This window comes from Anopheles stephensi, chromosome 2 (assembly GCF_013141755.1).
Source record: "Anopheles stephensi strain Indian chromosome 2, UCI_ANSTEP_V1.0, whole genome shotgun sequence".
NCBI lineage: Eukaryota > Metazoa > Arthropoda > Insecta > Diptera > Culicidae > Anopheles > Anopheles stephensi.
This window is the reverse complement of record NC_050202.1, coordinates 14,442,465-14,458,135: the sequence shown is the minus strand read 5'-3', so window position 1 is coordinate 14,458,135 and position 15,671 is coordinate 14,442,465. Positions and strand designations below refer to the sequence as shown.

At 42.4% G+C, this 15,671-nt stretch overlaps 1 protein-coding gene across 1 annotated transcript in view; it reads left to right on the top strand.

Annotated features, from left to right (window-relative positions):
- Positions 1 to 15,671, top strand: part of LOC118504164 (gamma-aminobutyric acid receptor alpha-like) — a 55,270-nt gene that overhangs the window by 18,202 nt on the left and 21,397 nt on the right. Inside the window, exon 4 of the mRNA XM_036038299.1 lies at positions 14,074 to 14,756. Within this exon, the coding sequence (XP_035894192.1) occupies positions 14,510 to 14,756 (247 nt within the window). The 5' untranslated portion in view covers positions 14,074 to 14,509. The remainder of the gene's footprint in view (positions 1 to 14,073; positions 14,757 to 15,671) is intronic.

Below are 15,671 nucleotides of genomic sequence, written 5' to 3'. Positions count from 1 at the left end.
AATATGTCTCTCATCAAAAAGCATCAATAAATCACCATTTTAACGACGTTGTTTTAATGATGTGCTCTGCATCGGGACCGTACTGTTGTTTTCAATTCACCTGTTCACACCGGTCTTTTTACGGGCGCTTATGCAAATGCCACTCACTGTAAAGCTTCCCATCGAATCTAGCTCCCGCGCCTCTTACCTGCTCGTGCACTTTCGATTTTGTCCTTCCAGTGCATCCGACGAGAAAAACAGGTCGAATGCTCATGTGCTATTCCTTCGCCTTGCGCCTGGTTGAGCTACGGAACGGAAAATGTGCTTGCTGAATGCTCCCAACCGAAAGACGGTTCCATACGGTTTCGCTCGCGACTGCACAACACACTCGCTCCGTGCAGTACATCGGCTGGCTCGACTGGCAGACAAGGCCGCGCGCGTTCTTCGACACATGAGCATTTTCTCGGATGCCTTACGGTGATAATAATGTAAAAATGCTGCACGAACCGTCCGACACCGAGCAACCAAATGTTCGTCGAATGTTTCTGATATCCGGTTGCCCGATTTCGAAGACGCTACGATCCGATTTTGTCGAGCGAAAGGTGAGAAAACCGTGGATTTTCGGTATTTGATGTGCTCAACCGTACATCCGGTTCGGGGGGAAAGATGGTAAGATTGGGAATGTCACTATGGAGTTTGAGACACATACACACACCCATTGCTCTCCGTCGAAGGTCGTAAAGTCGAGTCCTTTGGCGAGTCACACGCTACATTATCTCGGCAGCTTCGAACCTTCGATATAAATCAACTTACCCTTTTGGGGTTGAGGATGAAAAAGGCGATGGCGACACGCGATAGTGACGACAGTTCAGGATCAAATGGGCCCCATTTTGTACGCGAACACTGGTTTATTGCACAGCCCGGAAGGTACCACTCATGGTAACACTGCTACCGTGGGCCATATTTTTCCGATCTGATCTATGGCCCGAAGCTTTGTTACGTGCGAACAGATGGGTGCTAATAACGGTTTGCTCCTTTTTCGTTCTGATTTTGTTGCTCTTTATAGGAATGGAAATTGGATTTTTGAACAAGCAAAATCTAAGGCTCGTGTCGTGTCGGCTTGGGCCGTTGATGGGAGCGTTGAATACAAATTACAAACGATTACCTGTGAAGGCTTTTGTGGGGTTATAAAAAGAGGAGTAAAACATATTTTCAAGTTTTCTCTGACTTTATAAGCAGATTTTTTGTTTGAACAGATAAGTGTATTCCATTACTGTATCACTAATAATTGGAATTTTAGGATTTTTCAGAATTTTCTAAAATTAAAGTGCTTTTAACCTCTTGTGCCGGCAATTTTGGTTAGTCAAATGTAGTGGGGCCTTATGGAATGTCAACTAATACGTTTATGGATTTTATTAATACATTTGACGTGAATACATCAGCAGTCCAAGGAAATTTTATGAAGAATGGAACAACTTTTCCGTTTGTTCTGCGACGTCCTACATCAGTAAAGTACTGGGCGCCTCCTTTACTACGACGTATGTGAAGTACTGGGCGCCTCCATTAACAACTTCTGTAAAGTACTGGGCGCCTCCATCAACATCGTTAAAAAGGGCTAATAATTGTAAGACTGCAGACTGTAAATTTTGCAAAATTATGGTGTAAACGACAATGAAAAGGACAACTTTAGTTTTATAATAACTTGACAGTTCTATTCCGATCATTAAACCATTGCATAGCAGACACTATTTGTTTAAAATAAATAATTCAAAAACAGTTCATAATTTTGAAATAATTTAAGAAGTTTTTAAGTATAATATAGAATAAAACTAAAATTAAGAATTTTTTTTAGTCAATACTTTGTTTTGATACCAATTTTTTAAATATATTTTTAACTTATAATCGCCCTACTGCGTAATGCTTTGAAGTATCTAAACTTTTATTGTTTTTTTTTTTCGTTTTGTTTAAAACAATCTTGAAAGTACAACAAACTCATATGTACGATTACATTTCAACCGGCCCCGGTCCTGAAAAGACAAACTTAAGCTCTTCCAAAGAAACTTCCAATCGGACAATATTACATCACAGACGCGTTTTATTTGCTTTCCACCATCATGTTGATGTTTAACATTTTTGCTCCACTTGCAGATTGTCTGCACCGAAATACGCTGCGCAAAAGCAAAGCCGAAACGAAATTCGTAATGACGCCACCCACCAGCAAGCATATGTTGTGCCTCAATTTGAGCCAACCCGCCTTCCCGAGTTCACGAGAACACCAGAAACAAAAACCCACTCCTTGTCTATTGAAATTCAACTAAGGTTAAGTACAGTAAGAGGGCGCTCGCACATATATTTATTCTAATGCCCCGAAACACCCCGCGTTCTGTTTGTGTGTTCCGATGTCAACATGCCGATCCCGACACGGCTGTAGGGTCATTTTGTTGGGTGTCGTGAGGAAAAAAAGGGGGAGGGGGCCATAAAAAGTCCGGTCAAGCCTACGGCAAAAGAACCCGGAAAGACGATAGCGGGTGGTGCACAATGATACCAAAAATACATAAAACATTAATGTCAACATTTCCATTTCCAAGCGGCGAACCGGTCTAAGGGGTTTTGATTCTGATGAGCGAACGATTTTGTGACCGCGAACGAGCGGGATATCATTCCCGCACTGATGCGATGCAGTCCCATTCCAACGAGAAGTGGTGAGATTATTTGTGTGTTTTTGAAGAGTCTAGATGGGTTTTACGCTTCTCATATGCTAATGATCGAGCGCGAACCCATTTGCTGCGCGTAGTGAGAGCTTGAAGTGTGTGGAATTCATTGTAAATGGTGGTTAAGAGAGGTTCTTTTTTTTTTGATTTTCTGAGTGTTTAATTGAAATGTCCACTCGCAGGTATAATTTTTAATTATTAACAAGCAGCATGTGAGGACCAGAAGCAAATCCCATCATCATTTTAACACTTTTACGCCCATCGATTTTTCAAATCATTAATGGTGAAGTGTGAATAATTTAGCCGTTCAAAAATACATTATCCGTCAACAAGGAAACGAAGTCATAAAATTCTGTTTTTCCCTCGTCTTGAACGGGATCCATAAAATTGGAACCACCGGGAAAAGTTTCATACTTTTAATTGGTACTCCACCTGTTGTGAGGTAAAAGTCACGCCGGAGATGTAATCGTGAAAGGCCGATCTCATCATTATCGGTGAAAGTGTTGAAAGAAAATATTTTTGATGACGGTTCAGTGCCGGAGCCGTCTACAAATTAATACGGGAATCCAAGGAAAGCTTTCTTTATCGAATGGTAATTGGTGCGTACATTTTTGTACATATGATGTGCTGGTTGTGTGGCGCAACGAGTTTCCTAATTAAACTTGTGCTGCTTGAATTTTCTTTTGCTCGTGAGCTTGTGAGTTGTAGAAGGGAAAATGATACAAATTGTGTTGAACTTCTTTTGGAATGAACAAATTTGAAGTTGCTAACCGTTATGAGTTTTAAGCACCATGCAATATGTTCGGTGTTACCTAATATGTGTTCACAACTTGGTAATTTCATTGAAATTTATTTGAACTTGAACCATATTTTGAGTCTGAGCTCGTTTGAAGAAAGGTTAGCATATCTTGATAAAACACCCTATATTGTGTTTCCCTTTACTCCTTCAAAGAAATGGACTCCTTTCCTTGATAAAAAGGGTGGAACAGCAGTGTGTGCTTGATGCAATACATATATGATATGCAACATTTTCATCAAAAAAGCGGTTAAAAGCTGGCTGATCTGTTGATTGCTATGATAAAAAAATTTACTGAATACTCGGAGAATCATGCAATAAATCGTCAGTAGCTAAAGTAGTATGTACGGAAGGCCTATTGTCAGACACCGGTGATTGACTAACGTGTTAGGTAGTTATATAAAAATGCCAGGAGTATTTTCAGTAAACGAGAAACTGACCTAGGGTATAATAAATTCAGAAGCTTTCTAGGAATTTCATCCTCTGTAAAAAGAACATAAAATGATTGCATCTGCAATTAATTTTACCCTAAAATATACCATCCACCGAAGGATTTTACGCCAATTTTAAACCCACATTTGAGAGTCAATTCATCTGCCCTTTGGGGTAAAATTCACTCTAACTAGCCCTAACGTTCAGTGATAGGGTTTCGGTTCCATTTGTTCGATCGACCCTTTATCGTGCCTGCGTTCAATCGACCTCAATTTGCAAGCACCCGATCCGTCACTTGAACCAGGTTAAGTGCACAAACAGTGTTGATCGATCGGGAGGTCATCGTAACCCGAGCATATTTTTTCCACCCAGCACAATGAAACCGGACAACATGAAGGTCAGTTTAGCACCATCTTCATCATAATCATCATCTTTATCCGAGCCCGCATCAATGTTCTTGATGTCACGGGAAGACGCGTTAGCCTAAGTGTTCCGGGCACTCGACCTCGGGCAAATAAGGGTGCCGGAGATGGAAATGAAGGGTGTCAGTGTGCTTTAATACGGTTCCCCCCGTTCCGCGCAGGCCGGATTTTCTGAGCGGGGGTTGGAGTACACGCAAAGTCACGTCAGTTAAAGTTATTGGGATTCGTGCTCCCGGGAACAGATCAGATAATTGCCCGCGGCAGTTCGAGCCCTATCGCGAACTTCACTGTTCCCTATCGGCCGCTGGGTGTTCTTGGGAAGAGCTTGGCAAGAAAAATCCGGCATCATTAGTTATACTGCCAAGCGTCGGGCTAATCTGCTCCATCGGCCAACGTTCCACCAACCATCATCATTGCCTACCCATTATCATCGTCATCGTGACCGTCAAACCACCTGTCCGTGGCGATCCGGCGATGTCACATGAAAATCACATAACGATTTTATCGTGACCTCCCATCGTCTTTTCTTTCGATCTACCCTTCCCAGACCCTTGGTACAGCGATGGGCTGGCATTGAGAGATTGAAAGTCATCGGAAGCGTACTACGAATCCCGGGAGTTGGAAAATGTGTCGGAAACCTCCCATGCACTTTTCCCATGCTGCCATTATCTGTGTGATTTTGTGCTTCGTGCCATCGTGATACGGAGTTGGCTTGCCGTACCGCAGCAACAGATGCTCCAAGCGCTTGGAGAAGAACTTTTCGCAAGAATTCTTGCCTTTGGCCTGACATTCCGTCGCTTGCTTGCTGCGAAAGGCTGGAAGGAATGAGTTGTCCAACCCTGCCCTTGGGCTTAGAAGGGCGACGGGAGTGTACTTCACGTTATGTGCTAATGAAAGGCAGCTTAAGATGGGGCAACAACGCGCCGGCAATGTCTTATCGACGTTTTATATTCCATTTTTTACCCTACCGCTGCTCCGCTCATTTTCTCTCCCCCTGCGGAACAATCGGAGGCAACGGCAAATGATCTCCAGTTAGTAAGCAGCTTCCGCAGCAGCTACCACCACACACGGGTCTGTGGTTTCTGTGGATCGATGAACTTTCTGCTTCACCAGAGCTGGAGAAAATCGCGCTAACCTCAATTTCACCAAGTCTGTGAACTGTGATTTCATCTTTCGCTGCTGTCAAAGGGGTCATCGATGGAGGGATGGGGAGGGGAAGGGGAGAACGGTGGAAGGGATTCAACACGAGTACAGCAACGCGAAACCCAACCAACCCGGAGACCACTTAAGTGAGGTGACAGCATTTGGCGATGTGGTTCGTCGTGTTAGACACTGGTACTGAAGGCGGTCGGGAGGTTTTTCCAAGAACTGGAAAACACCGAGCGATAGCAGACGGTTTTTACGAAATTTTTCTCATCCACTATTTGCAAATCACTTCAGCGGTGAAAAATGTCAATCAGCAGGAAGTGTGTGTTTTACTGCTCGCCAATCCAGGATCTGGCGCTGGAAGGGCATTGGCGCAACGAAAATTATTGGTTCTTACTGCAGCCGATTGGAAATTGATTGTGCTTATGGACGGAAAATATGATTTCAACTAATCAGAACAATGCGGTATGGAAGTGCTGTGTGTAATTTACTTGGTAGGATTTTCGTGGTTTATTTTTGAATGTCTTAAGGACTGTATTTATCTTTTTTCAGAAATTAGCACATTATTTTTGTCTAAAACGCCTAAAGTTAGGCAATGTAACGTATAACAGCTATTTAATTCAAAAGATTTGAATTGTGCTGCATTGCTGATTTGTTCTGTAATGAAGCAACATCCTTATCAAATTTTATGTGCTTTCAGAAGTAGCTTCATTCATGATTTTTACTCGAATTATTGATATTTAATGCAATCACTTTAAATGTCGAATAGCAAAGTTTTACGCACGATAATTATCTAGAATATAGCTTGGCAGAACTACATTTCTTCTAATTTATCTAATCATGCATTTAAATGTTCCAAAGAAAAACCAACCGGGTTAGTAAAAAAAACCCTTAACACATATGTGCTTTTTAATCGTACGACATCCAAGCACTCAATTGTGCCGAACGTGATTGGAAATCAGTCGCGTAATTGCATTACAATACAACCGTTTACATCGAGCGTGTAAATCTGCATCTCACAGTTTGCGTAAGTTGATGAAAAATCACACACACGCGCATACATCAATCGACATATGAGACGCCGAGCAATCTCCTGGCAAGCAAGCCATCTAATCGATTCAAACCGCTTCAACTTTCACGCGCACGTTCCCGGAATGTTGCCCCGTCGAGCTGCCGTAAGTGCCTTCTGCCGTTGGTTTCGATTTCCGTTGCTCCATCGCGTCGACGGGAGCGGTAAACGTAATTCCCGATCAGCAGTGTTAGTGGTTGCTCGAATATCCACAAGCGCCTTGGTACGAGCCAGCGGGCGGATGGCGCGTGTCTTGGAAGCGAAATGCAATAAATACCGGAAATGCAGTGAAGCAGATAGAAGGGTGTCCTTTGCCAAGCGTCCCGTTGCGTCTGATGGAGCCGCTGGAGTCAATATTTGAGCAGACGATTTGTCAAAAGGGAAGCACCGGACGGGGGGTTTCGGAACCGATGGATCAAAAATCGTTGACAATTTCTGTGCGAGTGATTGCGAGGCGGCGAATGACGCTGCCGGTCGCCGCCGGAATCTGACGCCGTTGCTGTTGAGTAGTGTGTAAAGATTTCGCACGAACACTCAGTGCCACAACGGCGTGGGAAGTGCCAGGCTAAGGTCGGGTAGCTAGACCGTCCAATAAAAGCAAAACAACCCGTGCTAAGGAAATGATGGATAACAAGATAAATTTCTTTAGGAAGGTTTTTTTTTGGTTGCTGTTGCTTACCATCGTCAGCGGAAGATGTTACGCTATCTCTGGAGGTTGCCTTGAAAGACTTGCCAGAAAATGACTGCAGGAACGATTGATTAGAGGGATCGATTCTCGATTGCCTTCAGCAGCAGCATTGAGTTGAGGAACTGTGCCGAAAGACGTAGGTCGTCGCTTGTGACGGACAGCCTGGACGCATTGGACGAACGGACGGACGGGGGTTTTGGCAGGATTTGTCAGGGACAGAGCACTTGCGATCGGAAGTCGATAAGTTCATTAAGTGTCACCGTATTTCGTTGATACTTTTGCGGGCAGTTCGCTCCATTGAGTACTGTTGGCTGTTGGTTTAGAGGGAATGGTTGTGGTATGTGTCTTTTAGGTCCTTAGCCTTTACGGTGCTTTTGTGATGAGAAGAATTTAGTAACATTACATGAAGTGGTTTTAAATTCAAACAAGGTTTGCTTTTTGTTTGTAAAAACAATTTGTGATATTTTTCGTGCCTGAAACGCACTGTATTTTTATTTTCAAATTCAAATAAAAATAATAAATAACAAAGATGAACAGTATACATTCATAAATATAAATTAATAAACGAATCAATGGAAAAATAAAAAACAAACATGAAAATTAAGCAAACAGTAAAAATGAATTTTAAACTAAATCATGAAAAGGTTCATAAATAGAAATTCAAATTACGTTGAATGCACAATTATTAAAAACTAAAATTAAAAAAGAAAAATTAATTTTAGGAAATAAATAAAAAAATCTTACGAACAAAACATAATCATTACATAAATTGAGAAGAAAACATAAACAAATAATACGAAAATAAAAATAAATAAAAATAAACATAGCTTAAGAAAGAAATAACTTAACAAAATACAAAATAAGTTGATACTAAAAAGAAAACATGTTCAACACATTGAAGTTAAAAAGAAAACATGATAAACAAATAAGAAAATTAAATAAAAAATAAAATAAAAATTTATAAATAAGCTAATAAAAAATTAAAAAAGAAAAACAAAAAGACAAAACCTGACAATACGGCGCCAAGCCGTAGTACTAAAAATACAAATAAATAAAATGATAAAAATGACAATACGGCATCGGACCGTAATACTCAATAAATAAAAAATAAAATGATAAAATCTATCTATGATAAAGTAAAAAAAAAACAACATTAATAAATAAGGTTACAGATACAGATTTTCATCACAAAATCATTTAGCAGTCTTTGCTGGAAAGTTGGAATAATATTATTTTTATTTAAATTCAATGAAACCAGCAAGATGTACGTCCAATTCTTAGTAAAAGAACTATCCATGGGTGGATAGCAAGGCACAATATGGAAAGCATTCTTGTCTGCATCGAAATGGCATCCAATCCGAGCCATAGTTGCGATTGCTCCCAAGCACAAATCCTTTTGCTGACAAACTTTGACAAGCGCCGTCACTGGCATCCGTTTCCCGCTTAAGCCCCTCACAATCTGGAACACTTCGTCTTTGGTCAGTGTATTTCCCCCAAACCATCGCTTCCAGTAGTTCCGATTTTCCCGGTTTTTTTTTTTCGTTCCGAGAAAAGTAGTTCTACCATTGACCGGGTTACACCGAAGGAGATCTCTTGTTAGCACTCACCCAGGACCCTTGGCATCAAGCTCCCAATGCAGTGTGCTGAACCGTAGCGGACGCATTCCATCCAGAATTCCTGACATTCCCGTTCGGCGGGATAGACATCAGGCGAATGATTTCGGGGAAAAGGTTTGATTGTGTTTGTGTCCTGGAAGTGATCGTCCGCCACAGGCCATGTGTACACCGGCAGCGATGTAAACGCGTGCACAAACAAGTGGTTTCGGCAGGTCGTCCGATTGCCGAGCCTATAATAGCGTTTTTCGCTTACTTTTCCTCCCGGATTTCCCAGCCAGAGAGGCGGGTGGGAGATAGTTCGCGTGTGGGGATGAAAGTTTTTGCTCACTCGGGCAGAACGGAGAAAGTGCGTCACGCGCGAGGATGGGTGACTACTAGCTTCGCCCGATGCGCTGGCATGGTTTGGCGTGGAACGATTTTCTTGAAGCTAAAGTTACTTCTCGTTACCGTGAAGGATTGAAGTCGAGCAAAGCAACGGCTCCAGGACTCGTAGTGAGGTTGTCTTCGGGCCGGTGCTGGTGAAGAGGATGTTTGTGCAAACCCTTGAAGCATGGACCGGTCTGCTTCTTTGATTATGTGCTGTGCCGGAAAGGAAATCAACAAAACTCTAATCAAGTCGCAAGATGTGTTTCGGTGAGGGTTCTTTTTCTTAGCACGGTTCCTAGAATAGCTTAATCGTTTTTCGGTCAACACCGTGGAAGGATGGGGATGATTGCTTTTCCAAAGCAACCGGGCTCTGTCTGTGTATAAATTTTAAGTAGTGCAAAACGGGGTCCCAAACATTGTGACGAACCTTCTCCTCTATTGAGCCTCAATTGACCTTGGAGCTTGGAGAGTTGGAGGCAAAGTTTGCGGATGTGAATAAACCAATTCCCTCCAAAACTCCATCAAATAGGAACCTCTCCCAAATACGGATCGGTTTTGGGACGGCTTTTTCTCATGCAAGACGTACTCTTGGCAAACTTAGCGAAAGGAACCTAATTCTGTCTCTCACACCATCCGCTTCCGTAACCGGGATTCTTCCTAGTGGCAAGGGACGGTCGGGCATAAAAAATCGTGTAAAGTGAACTAAAAAGCCGTCTGGAAACAATAAAGCATCATAATTCTGTTATCGCCCCACCCACCTCCCCCGGTTGGATGCGATCCTTTCCCGGGGTAGATGGGAGATCGCAAACTGTAATTGAATCTCGCGCACAACCCAGCGGGTCGGAGATGTGTGGTTTGTTGAGGACCACTATGACATAGATTGAGGGGCTACAGGATGGTTGGTAAAAGGAAATTTTAATTCCAGAAAGGATAAAAGAAAATAGAACAGAGAGAGAGAGAGAAAGCGAGAGAGAGAGCATTTTATAGCCCTTGCGGTGATTTTAATGCCATGCTCAATTATGCCACCACTTCAGGCAAAAACCCGGCGCTTTTCTTCAATTTTGTTTTTCGCAATTTTTCGCCCCCCTTTTTTTCGTCGACAATGATTTAAGACAGTGTGATAAGGCTCGAAAACAGCCGGCACACATATGGATGGGGATGGGGATGGAAGTCTAGGACTTGGTTAAAGTGTGGTGGCTCACATTGCTTATGAGCTTTTATTGCAAAACGGCAATAACGTTGATGGCATTGTTTTCCATTGTATTAGTGTGTGTGTGGGTAGTTGAAAATGGCAGCTTAATGAATTGAAGTTAATCGCCATTATCATGTGCAGTAAATCTAAAGTGATGGGGGGGTTTATCCCGGCCGTCTTTTTAAATGAAAAATGGTGGTGAGATCGAGAATTTGATTGCTATGAGATGGAGTCAATAAAAAAAAAATCTTTAAAAGAAAGAAAGCAAATTTTGTATTAAAACTACAAGAAGTCTCAATAATATTATGAACCAGCTTAAATTAAGCGTATAGTTAAATTTAAATAAATATGGTCCGTTAAAAAAATCATCCGATTCTACTGCCCGTGACCGTTTGTTTATGACACCCCGCGAGCAATAAAATGATAATCGTAAATATAACTTCTCAGCTCCCGGGCCGAAAAAAACCCCTGATAATAATCGCCCTAAATCCTCTTTTCGTATTTATTTGCTCGCACGAAAACAATCCTTCAGCCGCTGGGCTAGAGTGACGCTTGCTTGCTTGCCGGGCCAACGCAAAAACCCCTGGCCAGACGCGAAAGCCGCATTACCGCAAAGGCACCACCTGGAGGCATTTGCGTGGGCATATTACTTGCTCACGGTTGTCCCGTGTGAGGGTTTTGGGTTTTGGTTTTAGGTTTACGGCTGAACCACAGGGCTTTTTTTGTGCCCAAAAGTTAAGGTACCATCAAAAAGTGTACACAAATTGTGTGGTAGAAATTAAGGGATGCAATAGGGCGAGCTGTGAACTGTAATCTGTTAATCCGGGCGAAACAAGTAGATTTTATTTGAGAATTAGGTGATTATACTAAATTACCGTGTTACCAGCAGTGTACTCAAGCGTCCAGGATTAGATTTGTGTGCGTGTGATTTTGCTTATTTTTTATTAAAATAAAAAAGCCTGACTGCATTGCTTCTATTGCTTATTGATTAAGTTAAATTAGTCTTAAACAAAAATTAAAATTTGAAACCAATTTTATATCATAGTCCAGTAGAATTTAAACATCTCTAGCGAATGCTGATACCTGATCTGATGATCGTTTCGTTGAGTTTGACGGAACAAATGCTCACAACCGTGTGTATGCGTCATATACAATACCGATCATTGTTACATAGCTATAGGACAGCTGACTTCTACTTGGACCTCCAGAATAACTTTTGACGTAAAGTTGCGAAGATTTTTGCAATGAAGAGTTTATAAAACAAAGCAACAAGTAGCTGTACTGATTTGTGCTATATCACTATAATTTATCGCTTTATCGCAATTGACTTATCTTACTCGACTGATTGTCCACCTGTGGTAATGTTTGCACATATTAGTATTCTTACTCTCTTCTTTATCTTTCTTGGCCTAACGACCTCTTGGGTCATAGTTGTATAGTGAGTCCCCACTTTAGATAAACAGCTCGGATGGGATTTGAACCCCGGTCTTGCCATGTGAAGATCGGTTCCGTCGGTTCACCGGGTCGCCACACAAATTATTTAACTTGCCTAATAGATCTCTGGAGTAAAGCTACTTCGAGAGAATTCTTGCATGAGTTTAGGGCGAAATATTTAGCATAAGATTATTGCTATTAGTATTTATTTCAAACGCTGTTCTTCAAGAGGTGAATTAAGTCTCAGAGACCTTCTACTGCTTTTGAATTCACTCTACAACCTCGACAGGTCTCGGTTTGCCATTTCTGGCTTACTGTCGCTTAATTTAACCCACAGCAGAAAAGTCCGTTTCTTCGTGCGGTAAGGTGATTTGGGTGGGAATGTAACCCCAGTCCTGCCGTGTCGAGGACCGGTGCCGATCTACCGGAGACCCTTAAGTCTGTATAAACAAACGAAATTGTATTGGGTAACCTCTCTTTAAAATTAGGTTTTACATCACGCATAAACAGATTTTACTTCTTTAGTTGACTATTAGAAGTGATACATATATTTACGAATCAATTATTGAATTGGATTGTGAAGAGTTACTGCTTTTTACTCAAATATTTGCTCAGTAAAAAACCCCTTCTTACTGGCATTATACCATTGGATAATGCACCTAACTTCTTTTCATTTTCCCAACTTAAATATATGAGGGCATTTTAACTCTCAAAAAGTGTATTGCAAATGCTGTGAATCAAATGTCTTCTGTAGGATGCAACTACATCACAGGCACATACAATTTTAAAAAGAGTCCTTCAAGAGTGACCTAAAGTTTAGAGAAACAATCGATCAGATGAAATACTACGAATCTTGGTGTTGTATTAGCTGGGGATCTTAGGACAGCTATGTGGAAACAATCAGCCCGGCCTATCTTTTTCATCCTCAATCTCTTATCAAAAGTATTTAATTTTAATATCTTCTACAAAAATTGACATTCTTATATAGTGATAATAATTTAAATCAGATTGCGGGTGATTTTCGGGTTATTCTTGCTCTACTGACACCTTGTTCCCATCCAAAAACCATACTCACATGTAAATCCCGCTAACAATACTGCAAACACAAAGAGAGGAAACTTACTAAAAAAAAGAAAATAGAAAACGACTGCCTAAAACACCAGACTTTCCACCCGAGTCTATAGGAACGAAACTTTTTCATTTGACAAACAAAGTTACTTAGCACACAGCATGCCCCAAAGTGATACCAAATAAAATGTCACCCGAATAAAAAAAAACTCCCCTTACAACCCATCCACAAAGAGTGAAGAGCCAACGACAAAACATAATCACAGAATCGGGGAGCAAGACAAGTTGGCTCCCCGGGAAAAACTTGTCCCATTTCGAGTGCTTCGACCCGGTGCGCGCGATATTTAATGTAGCAAAAGTGTTAAACTATGCACCGGCCGGCAGGCGTATCAGAAAAAGCATAAATCTTAGTGCATGAAATACGTCGCTTATGAGCAACGGTGCAGTCGTTCACAGGCTCGTGCATCCTCCTGCTAACTGTGAACGAGCTCTCGGTACACGAGTTGGTCCATTTTTTTGTGAGCCTTTTCGGCCTTGTTTTAGGAATGTTTGTTCGGTGGAAAGTGGGGATGGAAAGTCATTCGAATTTGTAGGAGGGTTTTTTTTCCTTCTCTTAAGTTCTATTCTACCTTTCTGTTCTCTCACACCTACAGCTTGTTGTGGCACAGGCCGCAATGGGTTTTCAAATGCCGTTTAGGGCGAACACTGTACGAACAGGGAGAGAGACAAATTCGCCAGCATCAAGCTCATTGTAATGTAAGCTGAAAGCATCCCTTCGGGGTGCTTTCGGGTCATATTCTCTGCCCGTGCTAGCCGCAACCGTTGACCATGGTGGCTGGGTGGGCTCGAATCCCTCGGAGTGGGTTTAAAACTTTAGCAAGCAAAAAAAATGGCCACGAAAGAAGGGCAAAAAAATGGAGCCAATGTAACAAAAAGCATCGGACGGAAGCCCATCAAACGGTAGCAGAAAAAAAGTGTGGCTCAGTTTTTCCCTGAAGGGTTGAGAACGTCAGTCAGTCAGTCAGCTTGCCCACCACCACAAAACCACTAACAATCCTTTCAACTTTCATCCTTTATCTCTGTGTGCGTGGTTCGGTGAATGGAGGAGCGTCTTCTTTTGCTTATGAGCGTATTTTCTCTTTGTTTCGTTTCAGACCAACACCAGGACATAGTTCCCACTGGGATGAATGCAGACAGAATGCAATCGAACCAGTTTCTGATCAATCGTTTATGGTTGGTTGCTGTGGTGTATTGAACTTGGCCTACTGAGCTGGCTGATGCAGGATGTGTTCCAGATTTTGCCGAATGATCGATAGATCAGTCGTTGTACTGGTGACGTGTGATTAAACCAACCGGGTCAACATGAGAGCGTGTCGAAGGATCCGAGACTCCAATTCGATTACTTGTTTCCGTTAGGGACCATCAGCCATTTTCTCGAGGCTTTACAGGTCCCACGTGTAACGCTGGTCCGGTGCAGTCCTTCACACTCACCAAAAATCGTCTACTGAGATTAATTAAGGATAACGCGCACGGCACAGACGAAACGGCGACTCACTCGCCCGCTTTCCCGGGCGGGTTCCGATCGCAACCATGGCCGTTGCGCACACGACGGCCGTCGGTTTAGTGGGAGCAAATTTATTCATCACCATCAATCGCATCATCCTCGGATCGTTCAGCAACATAGCGATCGGCATCGGGACCTGCTACTTCCTTGCCCCGACCGGCCCGGTACACGGTGCCATCCGGCTCACACAGCGCAACAACCATGCGAACATATCGGAGCTGCTGGACAACTTGCTGCGGGGCTACGACAACAGCATACGACCGGACTTTGGAGGTAAGCGTTCGATTGAAAGTCAGCCCTACGGGAGAACGGACCAACGGTGCAAACAACCGGGTCCGCTCCAGGAGCTAGAACGGACTTAGCGGAAATGCTATCAAAATGTTAATCATGTCCATTCGCCACGGACAACCGACCGGGACACGATGGATGCAATCCATCGATGGTTGGTGTTTTGCTGGGCCAAACGATAAAACGGTTCCGGATTTCGGCGCAAAGAAAAGTGACGGAATATTTACGCGCGTAAAACTCCGAAAAGAAGCCTGCGCCGTTTTCCATTCCATCAATATTCATTACCGGTTGATGCGTTTCGTGTTGAAAGCGTTCCTGGGCCGTTTGAATCATGCGCTTGACAGACGATTGTCATTAACGGTGGTGATGGTGGTCTTACGTCTGCGAGAGATCCGTTCATCCTTGGCGTTTGCATGAGACGAACGTTTCTAAATACATGATTTAAGTTTCCTTTTCAATGCCGTTCGGGGTCTAATGCGATGATCGGTCCGGTTCCGGTTGGTGTAGTTGTATATGCATTTATGAGTCGCAGGAAATGGTTCGCTCATTACAAGTTGAGCATGGTGAGATGTTTGGAATAAACGTAATATTCTCATCGGTATGATGTATGTTAGTATTGTGAGCGATTTACAGTGTCTCCAAGAATCCAATGATTATTGGAGTAGCGAAATCCTCCGAATTTTTCAGTAAGCCCTGAAATTTACGCTATGAATTGCAGTGTTAAGTTTTTGATTTGCATACATTTAGGCGTATTCGTCGATACAGGTTTCATCTGCTGCTGTCTGCAGCACTCTACAGCCCAAATAGATGTATATATAAAAGCGTTTTATTTTATATGCGGTGACGAACTATAGTGCCTTGAAATGTTTTAAATACGACGATTATCTAAAGAAAAACAAA